The 15522-nt window shown below is 37.2% G+C and overlaps 3 protein-coding genes across 3 annotated transcripts in view; 1 reads left to right on the top strand and 2 right to left on the bottom strand.

Moving 5' to 3' along the window:
* The window catches only part of LOC136249363 (serine/arginine repetitive matrix protein 1-like), a 107135-nt gene that overhangs the window by 43230 nt on the left and 48383 nt on the right, over positions 1-15522 (bottom strand). The window lies entirely within an intron of this gene.
* The window catches only part of LOC136249366 (uncharacterized), a 43082-nt gene that overhangs the window by 12606 nt on the left and 14954 nt on the right, over positions 1-15522 (bottom strand). The gene's annotated exons all lie outside the window — the stretch shown is intronic.
* LOC136251578 (uncharacterized) lies at positions 28-12660 on the top strand. The gene is made up of 5 exons (XM_066044042.1): positions 28-346; positions 8700-8809; positions 10194-10574; positions 10633-10690; positions 12591-12660. The coding sequence occupies exons 2-5, from the start codon at positions 8779-8781 to the stop codon at positions 12658-12660; spliced, it is 540 nt and encodes a 179-aa protein (XP_065900114.1). The 5' UTR covers positions 28-346; positions 8700-8778.

A 15522-nucleotide genomic window follows, 5' to 3' on the forward strand; every position in this document is an offset into this window, starting at 1 on the left:
CACTGTTAAAAAGCCTGAGTGCATTTCATACCAAAATTGTATGCATTGCATACTGAGTTGCTACACTAGAAGGTATGAAACAGATCTGCATGCATTACATACTAAAAACGTTAGCATATCACACTAACATATTGGTATGAAATAACATACCCTGTGAGCATACCATGACGCCATAGCTCAGAGATATGCGCCTCTTATATGGGAAGATAAGCGCCTCTTATATGGAGCGTTTATGAATAGGCGCATACAAAAGCATTGGATGCGAGATGGGTTTGGGAGCTTGTTAGAAACTCTCGAGGTAAAGAGGTTGAAGGATCATGACAAGTCGAGTAAACTGAAGCACAGAGTGAGTTCTTAGTATTTGATAAGCAACGGTTTCAGGAAACCATAGATTACAATTATAACTCCCCGTGACAATTGTGGGTTAAATAAACTCTGGTTCGGTTCTAAGCCTTGTTCCAAGCTCCTTTATATGTTGTGTAACTGTTAGAGTTGATAATGAATACCATCAGTCTCATACCCAGACCCAGCTGAGCCATTTTCAGTCAACCAGCTTTGGCATCCAATGAAAGTTTGGCTGAATCTTAGTCAATCGAATTTAAATTTGGTCCGTGTTGACTAACTTCATGCATGCATCTACAATGAAACTGCATTGCTTTGGTCACTCCAAATAAATTCTCTGTTCCAGTCCACTGCCTGCATCCGTGTCACTAATAATATTATAATTCTTCTGTTTTTTCTTGCATACTGAACAGTTTCAATTTTATAATGTGTCAGCTCACGTGTCAGTGTGCATTGAGTCTCTACAAATTTACATTTTGGTCTACCTGCAACTTAATTTTATGCTGGCTATGCTCAGGAAAAGCTACCAATTTTATAATGGAAATGGACTGCTCGCTTGCATAAATGTATGCCCAGTGGAGGATGGGAAACAGAATCTTTATTTAGAGTTGCCTTATGCTTGGAGCAGTCATGCACTTTTGTAATATAAGTACATCTTAGCAATGGTGCAACTAGCCATTCAGCCCTTGGTAGCCACTGAAGTACTGCAGCCACTGAAGTACTGCAGGTGAGTGTTAATGATACACCGGTTTCTGTCTAGTTACAGTAGAGGGTAACTGTATGCAATCTTTTAAAACTGCATGTTGGCTATTTGCTACTTTAATATAACTCGCTATTCTGCTCTACGGCTTTTATTATACAAACAGGAGCTAGCTGGAGTTGGCTATAATAATGCCTATTGGTAGACCCATTTAGATGCTAATAATGGTCCAGCCATTTAGTCAAACAAAATCAGTCCGGCTAGACCAGTTTGATATCCAAATTTAGTTCGGCTAATTACCTATATTCAAAACACTTGATTAACCAGATTGTTTTTCATGTATTGCCACACAAAATTGATGGTGTGTGCATGGTTGTGTGTCGCACACGCATTGTCACACCAAAGGCTGATGTCTGTTAAAACTATGAATACTTGAAACAGGAATTTATTGTGGTTATGATGTTTATCTACCCTGGTGACTAATACCGTGGTAATGAGATTGGCCATAATTTGAGGTAATACAGTAGCCATAGGATGTAGCTAGCTATAATTATACAGTTGCTATGTAGTACTCTAATGTAACAATGCTATGCTGTTCAATGCTACAAAATGCATAGTATTAGTGTTCTGTACCAATATGGATTTTGATGGTGATATGTACTAATTAATTGTACTTGTAATTAAGAGGCACCATCCATTGTATTAAGACTTGCAATACAACAGTTGTGTTTGGAAAGGAAGGAAAAATGGTTCTATAGGTTCTATATTGTCTTGTTTTGTTGACACTTTAGTGTACATAATGGAATGCAGCCTGTCTAATGTGTTAGGTAAGATTGTTAGACAGTTTGTCTCCTGGTTGCCATGCTATCAAGTTTAATGTTTGTGGTGTCAAATTCTAACAATGTACCGGCTGATATTCCCCAATGAAACTTGATGAATATACATAATTATACAGTGGTGGATGGTTTCATTTTTTTTATGTCTGCTGTGATGTACTGTTTATCAATTCCATTGCAACACGCTTGTATGTATTGCACACTAAGCAACCACATGCAGTGCTCGAATTGAGCGTATATGGGGGTATACGAAGTATACCTTGATAACAATTTTTGTAAATTAGTATACCTTGATAGCCTAGCTAAGTATAAGGTAGTTACAGTACTCCTCAGCAAAGAACATCCATGAAACATTAGTTAGTACATAGTAATACATATTCTTACTTGGTGTAACATGATTCTCAAGCCAATTGATCCCCCAGAGGAAGTTAATCCCACTATCCTCAAAAATTCCTTTAGTGAGGTGTTCATTAATTAGAATTAAACAAGTGATAGTTGATTTTGCAAGTATGCAATCTCCTATAGCCAGATTTATATGTAGAACTATATTATCTACCCCCTCTACTGTAGACCGCATGTGTCTACCAAGGAAGTAATTGGTGATGAATCAGCTGATGATGATAAAAGGTAGCAAATTAAAGCAGTAAAGAAGAGTCATATAATGATGGTAGTGTATGTACAGAGTAAGTACCAATTAACAGTGACACATTTACTTAGTTGGAGCCGGAAATGTGGATGGATAAAAAACTTTCCCACCTTGGCTTATTTGTCTAAATCATAAATTGGGTTGTAAAGAGGTAATTATTATCTTTAGGTTTAGCTAGATACTGCAAAGAGTATTCACGTTTCTCGTGAATGGCAGTCAAAATTAGTATCAATATCATTCCCAAAAAGTAAATTTTTCAAAATTTCCTTATACTGCATTGAATTAGCTATAGTTTCATAAACATTTATTCAAAATCACTACCAAATTCAATCTCAAAAAGTTAATTATTTAAAATTGAGTAACTGAAATGAGTAAGCAGTGTGACGGTGAGTAAGCAGTGAGTAAGCAGTGTGACGGTCGGACGGACAGCATTTTAGTTTTATATAATAATAGACTGTTTGCTCAAAACTTTGGCAAAAGGCCACCTTGCTGTATATATATAGTGACTTCATGCATACTTAGGTCTACATTTTGTACTTCACATAATGTACATGTGGTCAGTGCTCGAATTGCAAATTTATATGAAGGTATACTATCAAGGGAAGACCCAGGATTTTGCTAAGGGGAGGGGGGGGAAACAGGTAGAAGTCATTCCACAGTGTGCAAAAGCACACTCTGCGAAATGTGAAGCATGAGTTTTGTAGGGGAGGTCTGGGGGCATGCTCCCCCGGAAAAATTAACATTCTGATATTGAATTTGGTGGCAATATTGACTGAACTTTGTCGATAGATCAACACTGGAAGTATGAATACTAACAGTATAGCTACTGAGCTAGAAAGCAAAATTATAGCTATAGTGTAAAGGCCTAGGCTGCTCCCCATAGAAATTTTGAAAAATTAACATTCTGAGATTATATTTTGGTGGCTATCTTGGCTGAAATTTGCTGAGTTCAACACTGGAAGAAGTATGAATGCTAATAATAGCTATATACTGAGCTACATAACAGAATTGGTTAATATAGTATCAGGGGCGTAGCCAGGATTTTTTTGAAGGGGGGTTCCAGCACCAGCATTGAGTTACTAGAAGCAGGGGTCTGGGGGTGCAGCCCCCAGCCGCTGAGAGACTTTCAATATTTTAATAAATCAAAACTCAGCAAAAAGTACATTAATTATGATGCATTAAGTGCCCCTGGGATGAAGGTAGTACTAGATAAAGTTACCTAGTGGAAACAGACAGCATAACACATAGAGACACATATAGTAATCTGTAAGTGATGGTTATATCTCACTGTGGTATAGGAGTCATGAATCCACTGATACAAATGACAATCAAAGCAATATAACTATACAAATATGCATAGCATGAATTCATTTTGCATAACACAAGTGATAAATTACTGAAGCTCTATATCTTTAAACACTGCACACCAAAGCTATAGCAGTATAAGATCATGCTAAGTTTTGCATTTAATGTTGGAATGTCTGAAAAACTTCATATGTACATGGATATTTACATGCATGTTCTATTAGAGTATACCTGACTGCTCTATTAGAGTATATACCTGACTGCTCTATTAGAGTAGCTATATCGATCTTTTTAATAAGTTTTGAAGAGGGCTCATGCTACCTCTGTAAATCCTTCCCTGAGAGATGAATGTAAGTTTTATCAATTCTTGTGCTGTGCCATTACACTGTATTGCTCACTCATTTTGTCCTGCCACACTAAATGGTGTGTTAGAATCCTGCTTGCAGAAGTCTAAATTTTACAGGGGGTTCCTGAACCCCCCGGAATCCCCCCTCCCTATGCCCCTGAGTATATCAATAAAATTTTAAATAATTAACTTTTTGAGATTGAATTTGGTAGTGATTTTGAATAAATGTTTATGAAACTATAGCTAATTCAATGCAGTATAAGGAAATTTTGAAAAATTTACTTTTTGGGAATGCTATTGATAGTAATTTTGACTGCCATTCACGAGAAATGTGAATACTCTTTGCAGCATCTAGCTAAACCTAAAGATAATAATTACCTCTTTACAACCCAATTTATGATTTAGACAAATAAGCCAAGGTGGGAAAGTTTTTTATCCATCCACATTTCTGGCTCCAACTAAGTAAATGTGTCACTGTTAATTGGTATTTACTCTGTACATACACTACCATCATTATTATGACTCTTCTTTACTGCTTTAATTTGCTACCTTTCAGTCTACAGTAGAGGGGGTAGATAATATAGTTCTACATATAAATCTGGCTATAGGAGATTGCATACTTGCAAAATCAACTATCACTTGTTTAATTCTAATTAATGCACACCTCACTAAAGGAATTTTTGAGGACAGTGGGATTAGCTTCCTCTGGGGGATCAATTGGCTTGAGAATCATGTTACACCAAGTAAGAATATGTATTACTATGTACTAACTAATGTTTCATGGATGTTCTTTGCTGAGGAGTACTGTAACTACCTTATACTTAGCTAGGCTATCAAGGTATACTAATTTACAAAAATTGTTATCAAGGTATACTTCGTATACCCCATATACCCTCAATTCGAGCACTGCATGTGGTTGCTTAGTGTGCAATACATACAAGTGTGTTGCAATGGAATTGATAAACAGCACATCACAGCAGACATAAAAAAATGAAACCATCCACCACTGTATAATTATGTATATTCATCAAGTTTCATTGGGGAATATCAGCCGGTACATTGTTAGAATTTGACACCACAAACATTAAACTTGATAGCATGGCAACCAGGAGACAAACTGTCTAACAATCTTACCTAACACATTAGACAGGCTGCATTCCATTATGTACACTAAAGTGTCAACAAAACAAGACAATATAGAACCTATAGAACCATTTTTCCTTCCTTTCCAAACACAACTGTTGTATTGCAAGTCTTAATACAATGGATGGTGCCTCTTAATTACAAGTACAATTAATTAGTACATATCACCATCAAAATCCATATTGGTACAGAACACTAATACTATGCATTTTGTAGCATTGAACAGCATAGCATTGTTACATTAAAGTACTACATAGCAACTGTATAATTATAGCTAGCTACATCCTATGGCTACTGTATTACCTCAAATTATGGCCAATCTCATCACCACCGTATTAGTCACCAGAGTAGATAACATCATAGCCACAATAAATGCCTGTTTCAAGTATTCATAGTTTCAACAGACATCAGCCTTTGGTGTGACAATGCGTGTGCGACACACAACCATGCACACACCATCAATTTTGTGTGGCAATAATTTTTTATAATTATTTATAAGATGTGTAGACTCAGTAGTATGCCACGCATCATGGTGTGGTGATGCTAAAACATGGAGTTTGTGTACCCACACGTGGAACAAGTTAATTTGTTTTACCCATGCAGAATAACATGTGACAATGTGCAAAAATGTTGCAAGAGTCAGTATGTGAAGTAAAGTGGTAGTTTGTGATATCATAAATGCACAACTTAGCTATATTCAATCATATATCAATTCTACGAATCCCCTGAGTGGTGTATTATTGTACATATCTAAATCTTATGATTGTGTACATTAGTTGTTAAGAATCCCTACCTAGTTCAGGGGCGGATCTAGGATTTATAAAAGGGGGGGGCTAACTCAAGGTTCTAATCTCTTGAATAGAGGTGTGCAAAGCACACTTCCCAGCATGCAAAGTATGCTGGAAACTAGGGGGTCTGGGGGCATACCCCCCAGGAAAATTTTGAAAAATAGATGCTAAAATACTGCAATTTGGAGACATTTTCACATAAAATTCATAATATTTTATGCCTGTAGATATTTTATATACTGCCTTTAGATTATAGGCATGGCTCTCTGAAGCATTTTGCTAATGGAAAGGTTTGGGTAGGTACAGACAACCAAGTACATGATGTACCCCTCTCACAATTGCACAACACTGAATAGGTGCATGTTAGAATAATAATGTTGAAAGTGGAAATTTTGAAATTTGAACAATACAAGATTGAATCTGAGAGCATTTTCAATGGAAATTGTGTACGTGAATTAAGTACTGCCATACATATTAACTACACAAGTAGATGAATGAAGCCCTTTAAACAGACCAATGCACTTCATTGTATGTATAGGTGCAGGCAGATTTGGAAAAATCTCATAACAGAACTAACTACATGTTTCCAGTGAATGTTCTATTAGAGTAGTTAGCTGACTGCTCTATTAGAGTATCTCGATCTTGTACACCTCCAATGCTGATCCGGGTCCTTGTTGCATAAACATTAGCATAAATTCACTGATAATACCTTGGAAAGATGTTTATAAGGTGGTTTATGAGTATTTGTATTATTAGTGATCATATAATTATGCTAAGACAAAATTTCATTATAATACTCAGCAAATTGATCAAGTAAAGCCTAAATATGAAGGGGGGGCTTCAGCCCCCAAAGCCCCCCCCCCCCCCCCCTGGATCCGCCCCTGTAGTTTTATAACTATGTAATCTCACCTATACACACTATCTCCAAGGAATACATACATATACAACTGTAACAATAGAAATAGTTGGCCTCTTCCATTCATAATCAACAAGTCATTACTTAACAATTAATTATAGATTACATATGTAGTAATCATTCATGATCAATGCTTTATTTTATTACGCAGCTTGTTGGCAATGACGATGTTATGAGAGCACTTTTTAAAAATGAAGGGTGCAATGTAGCTAATACACATGTGGGGGCTTCAGAAGTGTTTATTATTAATGATGCAGTGCATTCCTTACACAGCAACACAATGTAGTACTCTGTGACTGACACAATAGGAGATGTATGGTTTAGTCAGGTAGTATAACACTTCACTATATTCTTATCGGAATTTACAATTAGAATTAAACTCAAAGATAGTTCAGTAATATTCTAATATAATGCAAAAACACTATGTAGACCAATGCATGACCAATCTTTTACATAGGCATTGCATCTAAAGAAAGAATAACCACCCCAGAATGACACATTACTCAAAATGCATGGCTTCAAAATAGTCGATAAAATACAAAGCAAAGAACGTGTTACTCACTCTTAGAAGGTATTATTCTGACTGTTACACAGACATGCATACAGGGATGAGTACACCAAGGATGTCTATCTTTACTCCAATCACTTTAACCATATATGCATAGCAAGCATGGTGACAAATTACAGATCTAGAGATGAATAAACCTTTTGTTCTTGATAGAAACACAAAAGCCATTGATCATATACCCATTCACATTTTGTCATTTGAACAAAAGATACTATATTATTATTTATACCAATTTAATGACTCATTGTACATACATTATTATTGTAATATTACTGATGATTATAAAAGGACTATGGATTCTCATGATGGCTTCATATTTGTAATGACTGATGTAACTGATAAGGTGACATCACTTGTTGTTTATCACACACAATGTAACTCAACAATAATATATCATTGACATGATGAAAAGAAGAAGCTTTAAAGTGAGAATTATATGGTAAGATCAAGTCAGGCACTAACACTCCATGGTTTTCATATGTATATACACTTGCTGTAAAATTCTGTCACAATTTGAATACATACTAGACATATTAAAAATTTAAAATTTAAAATAAGAAATATAGGGATCGCTGAAAAAAGCCACGAAACAAGAAGGGATCGCTGGGGTGGTAATGTAAACCACAAATCCCTATTTTGACTTTTATACTCAAATGGAGCATTTATAGAGAGTCAAAATAGGGATTTGTGGTTTACATTACCACCCCAGCGATCCCTTCTTGTTTCGTGGCTTTTTTCAGCGATCCCTATTTCTTATTTTAAATTTTTAATATGTCTAGTTTGTGTACTTTTTTCCAAATCCATATATGGATTATAAGTTAATTGGCACATTAGTGTAGTAAGCTAACAAAGATTCCTTGGTTTAAAAGGCTAACTCATTAGATATGTTAATGCAATATTAATTTTGTAATCTATGATAAAGACTGTATTTTCATCCTGATTCTTTTGTACACACACAAAATATAAGGCAGGATACATTAATTCCTAGTCTATACTCAGTGTTTGAGCCATCATCGTCACACTTGGTACCATTGCTGAAAACACACTGCTATATGAGCTACATGTACCTACCTGTCAGAAGAATTATTGATTGTGTACCTATCATACAGGAAACAGTGTTGATGACGGCACAGGAGACTTGAAGAAGAAAAAGATGTCTTAGGTGTTTATTCTAACAGAAGGACAAGAATGAAACTCTATGATACAAGTTATAAGAATGGTAACTGTTAGTGTTATAATTTCTGTAGAGTCCAATTTTTTTTCATAAATTTTCACGTGATATAACGATGCATACATCAAGCACGTACATTATAGGTGTAGAGTTGTCTAGCAGAATAGGTAGTGAAGAGATAGCTATACATTGTAGCTGTAGTGCTATTATTGTAGCGATGACGCTTTACAACACCTTTGTATAAATGCACGTATGAACAGGGCTGAATACAGCAGCAACATTGTGAGTTGGTATTAATCAAGCTAAATAGGAGATGGCTAGGCTTGGCCGAAAAGTCTTCCTATGCCGGTGTCTGCATGTACAAATCACAATGTCACTACCAGTGGCCAGTGGCATAGCCAGTCTTACATGATTACCAGGGATTTGGCAGTCATTACCCATACATGCAGGAGAACTTTAAACTAGCATATTGAGTTCCAATTGCCAGGACTTAGACTGGGCTCTAGCCCTGGAAAGCCTAGGTGTAGCCTGCTAGCAACAGTGTGTCACAAAGTGGAACACCATAGGTATAGTCAGCAAAGTCTGGTTAGCATGCATGTGGTCATGGCTAAATGTTTGCAACTGTCAATGTCACTAGCTGATCGGAGAGTGTGCTAGAATATGTACACAGTAGCTAGTTACACTGACCATAGATACTATAGCCTTACCCGGGATTAGAAACGCCAGGTTAACACTGTACTTTAATCCTAGACGATCCGCACCTGCTGACTATTAACACATCCACAAGTGACGATGATAGTATCCGTGACATATCCGTACATATGCGAATGCCCGCCAAAAGGCTGTGTGACCGCGTGCTCTTTCTCAGAGAGATTGTTGGGCGAAAGGGCTGTCAGATGACCGATAGTGTTACTTGTGAGTTTGTACCACGTAATATATAACTAAACGTTTTTTGAATGAAATCTACGCTTGTACATGAGCGATTCACGTACAGGGACAAGCTAACAATTAAAATATTTCCCTGTATCTCCCTACCACGACCATCTGAGAAGTTCATGCCGGAGATACGAGGCCTTATAGACTTTCACCACTGGAATAACACTGTTTAGCTTTCCCAGGTCATGTGATGTTTGCAATGCAACTCAATTCTTGTGTTGAAAATGTCCTTTCTTTGTGTACCTATCTTGCACTCAGGTTAACAGATAGGAAGTAATTCTTGCTATTTTATTTAAGGGTACTAGTTGGGGTAATGGAATAATTCATTGTTATCAGCCAAGGATGTTGTGTTAGCCTAGTATTAAGGCTTGAAAGTTGCATATAGCATTCGTTCGTGCTAATTTATGGATGTTTTGTGTGATAATGTTAATGTATGCTGTAAGTACAATAGCTGACTGCAATTAGTTTGCTAACATGTAAACACTGTCTTTTACAGAGGTTACTATGGTGAGAAAATTGAAATTTGATGTTAGGAAACGTTCGTCTCAAGGGAAGACCAAATTGACTGCGAGTGATGTTAAGGCTTTGACCCAACCCACCTCTACCATGGTGAATGCTGAGACCCAGACTGATAGCAGGTGGTTTGTTGATAGCAAAGAAGTGCAAACAGAGTCTGAGGAAGATTGCACCAATGCCACTGTTACAATTGGTACACAGACTGAGCCAGATGTTGTCTTGCAAGCACCCCAGGACAATTTGACAAACCAAGGAGTAAGAGCTGTAAATGACGAAAGCATGAAGTGCTGTGAGGGAATAGTTGATGAGAAATATACTTCACTGATTGCAAAACATAATGGTTTGTTCAAAGATGCTACAGGTAAGCAATGAACCATGCTGTGTGTTGTGCCAATTAAAATAATATTTTATGACCTTAGGGAAAGTGATCGGCTATGTTGAGAGGAATGGTGGGATACGCCATGTAGATTGTTTGAAGTATAGTTTGCATAATTCTGTTATTGAAATAAAATGCATTAAAATCTATTGAGAAAAAATGCTTGCTTCAACAATAAGTTTTATTGCTTTAGTAAACAGTGAAACAATGCTTATATCATTGTATTTGCCTATATTTTATCTTCATTTGTGACCAGATTTTACAAAACCGATCCAAATCACACATCAGACAAAATCAAACTAACACCTCCAGTGGATAGCTACACTATCTTACTACTAGTTTTGACACTCAGTACTACTCAAACTACTCGAGGCTGGTTTCAACAGACGTCTTTTCTGGGTAGTGTGTAGAGCTCAAATGGCGGTTTTAGGCCTTGTGAAGGACCTGGCTTGGTAAGAATCAGTGGTTTACTGGTGGACAGCCTGACAATGTTGGCCAGGCATTTTTCTGTGGATTTTTGCTACATATCAGCCACTAAGGAGTCAGCACAGCCCTGTAATCTCGTGTCTGGACTCCAATCATGGTCTGCCTCCATTTTGAGGTCTAACCCTTGCCCACCACGCCACCCTCCACCCCTTTGTGACCACTCGTGATACTACTTTGCTCGTCCAACTGCTCAGATTTTCTATCTATTTGGCAGGAAACTCTATGAGCAGCTACAAGTACTGGAAGTGGTCTGAAAGGTAACAGATTGATGCATCTTTAGTGTAAATTTCATACGCATGCTTGCTATCTTTGGAGAGTTATGCTGGCTTGAATTCTTTAAAACCGTTTATTTAGAAACTTCTAATGTGCGATTTGGATCGTTTTTCCAAAATCCAGTCACATTTCATTTCTGTTCCATAAAGCAAACACAAGTTGTGTGTGCCTAATTGTATACATTGCAGTAAATGTAATTTTATTGTCACCATTTCTAACCTTACTTGCCATCTTGCTTGTAAGCATTAGTGTATGTAGGCCAAAAACTATACCTTAATACACTCCCCAGAACACGAGACAAGTTCCAACTCCATAGACTGTAGCACTCATGACTTTAAATATGTGCCGGTATTTTACTTTTAGTATAGTCACTGTACAAATGAAGCACTATTGTGTAAACCCTCAGGGAAATTGAATAAACATATGGATGTACTATCTCCAGGTCCGTATAGTGCCAGATGACAACACGTGGATCGGCTATGCCACTTTGTCCCATTTTCTATAGCAGGGCCACGATTACCATTATCACCTTGATTAGCACACAAACCAGGTATAAAAATGTAATTTGAACCTAATGAACAAGCTTTGGCTTCAATTTGCACAAAAACAAACAGCAGTGAATAGTGTGGCAGTTTGTGTGACAACACCTCATACATCACGTGCCTGTTAGCCATTAGCCTTTTTTAGCACACTGACCATGTGTTTTATGAAGGCTAGTTAATTTAAAGAGCCAAGAAGCTTCTAGTATAAATCCGAGGGACCCACAAGATGCCTGGCCTGAAATGGTGTAAATCGCTGGTAGGTTGACGATAAATTAGGAAATCTTGAAATCTCACTTGAAATCTTAAAGATTTCTTGTTTCTGGTTTTGTCAAGTTTGTCGATCCCTCATCTGAATCAGTAGAGTATCGCTAGGTGTAATACACTACTATGGTTGAAAAGAATTTATTGCTATCACTTCATCAAGAAAAGAGAAAGGCCAAGACAAACAGCAAATACCACTATAACTTTTGAATGAATAAAGTGCTTGCGGAGCAATGCACACGTTTCATTTGTTACACTCATCAAGAGAAGCGCTAGCTTGTTTTTAAGCTATAAATGAAGTATGTACAGAGTTGGGGGTTTTTACTTTTACAGTAGCGAGTAATATAACGCGTTACATGACAAAGTAGCGAGTAATACGTAATGGATATTACATCCGGAAATTGTAACAAATGTAACATGTTACTTCCTTTGTATCCAGGCATGTGATTGATTGCATTTTGGGTCCAGACAAGACTGGAGATAGCGCTATAGGCATGGACAAAGAATGATAGTGTATAGGGAGTGCCCTTGAGGCCAAGATACAACAACAAAGTATGTATTTGTGGCTGAAATACACCAGAGAAACATACGTCTCACTCGTGTCACTTGTAGTTGTAGGCTGGTAGCTTGTATCTAGAAGGTTGGATTTACTTTATAGTTTGTAACGAACAAATGTAATGTGTAATATTATTACTAGTTACAGCCCTCAGAGTAGTGAGTAATATGTAATCGTTACTTTTTTCAGTAAGTAATATGTAACTGTAGCGCGCTACATCACATAAAAGTAACGAGTAATATGTAACTAGTTATATTTCTAGTGTAACAACTCCAACTCTGAGTATGTAGCAGTAAAAGTGGCAACAACAAATTCGCACAGCCACATAAGACTACAGTAACCCTCAGCGCCCTGAGGGTTAATCAATTCTTTTGCTGTTCCTGTTCTTTATCAAGGGCAGGGGTGGAGCCCTTGTCAAAGGGACTTAGCCTTCCTAAAACCTCTTGAACATTGGTAATAATTGTCATGATTATAATTATATTTCATAACAGCTAATAGCCTAACTGTACATATGCTTAGCTACCTATACAATCCCAGTAAAATTCTACTACAAATCTATCAAGACCAATATACCCTAACAGAGTGGTCACCCAAACACAACAGCCAAGCATCTAGAACTGTATTTTCTTGGTTAAATTCCACACCTTTAATAAACACCGCATTTGAATAGTGGCCACAATGCAGGTTACAAGTATGATTGTAAATGCCACTCTCAAAAAAAATGCAGCAGTTTTTATTCAAGTTTCACGTGTCTGGTTGCAGCTGCAAAAGGCAGACTCTGTGTCAACCAGGAAATTATAGTGTTGCTTCACGTATCAAGTAGTTGAGAATGCAGAGAGCACAACCAATAGGGAGGAAATACGGATTGGATGAAAGAGAGTATAGTTGCAAAAGGCCTATCTAAATGATATTGACTCAAAGAAGAAGAGACTGACTGGCGAAGGACTATGCAGAGATTGAAGAAGCAATGTCTACCATATATTTAAGGTATGCAATCATGAAACCTTTGTGTTACAACAAAGGTCATTCAGCAGGAGGCTCTATAGTGTTGCAAAGTAGCAGCACTCCTGGGGAACCAAGCAGACATAGTAACAAGCTATATTTTGCCAGTAGAGGTTGGCTCCATAATTTAATGGAATGTTGGGGATAATTGTTGCAAAGAAGAACAATAATAGGACAAAAATGCCACTTCACCTGATTGACAAGGTAGTAAATTTTATCATGAAGCCTAGAAAGCTCCACTACAAACACAATAATTATTATGAATTGTCTCCCATTGCTAACATGGATGAGACACCATGCTGAATGGACATGGCTGGTAACATTACCATCGCTCAAACTGGAGTACAATCTGTTCCAGTTTTCACAACAGGTCATGACAAATCAGGTTTACAGTGTGTTTCACTGTTATGGAAAATGGCAAGTCTTTAATTGTTTTCAAGGGGTTGGAAGGGATGCTCAACTGCTAAGATTTCCTGGTGTTGTTGTAGAATAATTATAGTAAAAATGAATGAGAAGTTGACAGAAATCTGGGTAGACAAAACTTAGAAACACTCTCGCTTAACAAAAGAATACTGGTATGGGATGCACAATAAAAGTGTCATCTCACTGACCCCACAGTCAGTGAAAGCAAAGGTAAAACAATGCAAATCAGATGTTGTGGTTGTACCTGGTTGCTTAACAAACCATATTAAACCTGCTGATGTTTCCTGGAATAAGCCATTCAAGGAGGCGTACAGGAGTAAATCTGAAGTGTGGTTTTCATCTGGTGAAATGTTGTATAATCCAGCAGACAATATGAGAACTCCACGCAAACTTCTTTGTGTGCAATGGGTACTAAATAAAAATTTGATTAAGAATTCATTCCTTGCTTGTGGAATCTCTGTCCCAATAGATAGCTCACAGGATAGTGATTCAGAAATACACTGTATGAGGGGTGATGATGTTGCTTTTGCCACAAAAACTGGAGTTGAAGATAGTAAAAGACAGCCACTAGAACTAAGTTCAAATATAGTGGATCCATTTGACAAACTACACATAGAAGATGAGAAGAAACTAGAAAATAATGAAGCCATACTTGACACGGACTGTGACACTGACGATGAGCCAACTGACTCATGAAGTGCTGCATTGATCATTGATAATGTACATATATTAGCAGTTTTTAAATTTTAATCACATACCGATTATTTCATGATTGTATAACTTAAATTTATATCACTTTGCCATTGCTCTGCACAACAATATTTCCAGAATTTGTCTGAAAACACATGGAATGTCTAGCCCTCCTTGAGCCAGGTCTCTAGAGCATTGTCTGTGCCCAGTAATTTCATAGAGTAATGCCCTATGTCTTTCTAAGAAATGCCAACATATTTTTGAATCTCCTGGGACATGGCCAACAATAACATCTTCCAGCTAGCATGTCTGCCACTGCACATGAATCTTTGCCATTATTCTCCTCCTGTTCACACACCAATATCTCTCCAATAATAGGATTCCATGTTGTTTTACAGACATGATGTCCTCTAACAACAAATTCAATGGAACACTCATAAGTGCTAGTAGCAGCCATCACACCTTCATAGACAATAATTTTTCATGCACGTCTTTCAAAGCTTGCAAGCAACACGGATATGGTCTTATGGGTATTGTAAAATCAGCAAACCAGCTTAAAAAATGAACAAGGTAAAGCTATAAACCTACTACTTGTTTTCAACTTTCTCAAAGGAGCCTCGTATTGAATAATCACCACACTGAATAGCTGTTTATGCTATAAACACCACCCTCAAATAGTAGCCACCCCAATTTTTGATGC

Source organism: Dysidea avara, chromosome 3 (genome assembly GCF_963678975.1).
Source record: "Dysidea avara chromosome 3, odDysAvar1.4, whole genome shotgun sequence".
NCBI classification, from domain to species: Eukaryota; Metazoa; Porifera; class Demospongiae; order Dictyoceratida; family Dysideidae; genus Dysidea; species Dysidea avara.

What these genes read in the sequence shown, in the direction of transcription:
- LOC136251578 (XM_066044042.1), top strand. Translation starts at nt 8,779, where the DNA reads ATGAAACTCTATGATACAAGTTATAAGAATG. An exon ending in TGATACAAGTTATAAGAATG is followed by an intron (nt 8,810 to 10,193) that starts GTAACTGTTAGT and finishes TGTCTTTTACAG; the next exon opens with AGGTTACTATGGTGAGAAAA. An exon ending in TTTGTTCAAAGATGCTACAG is followed by an intron (nt 10,575 to 10,632) that starts GTAAGCAATGAA and finishes TTATGACCTTAG; the next exon opens with GGAAAGTGATCGGCTATGTT.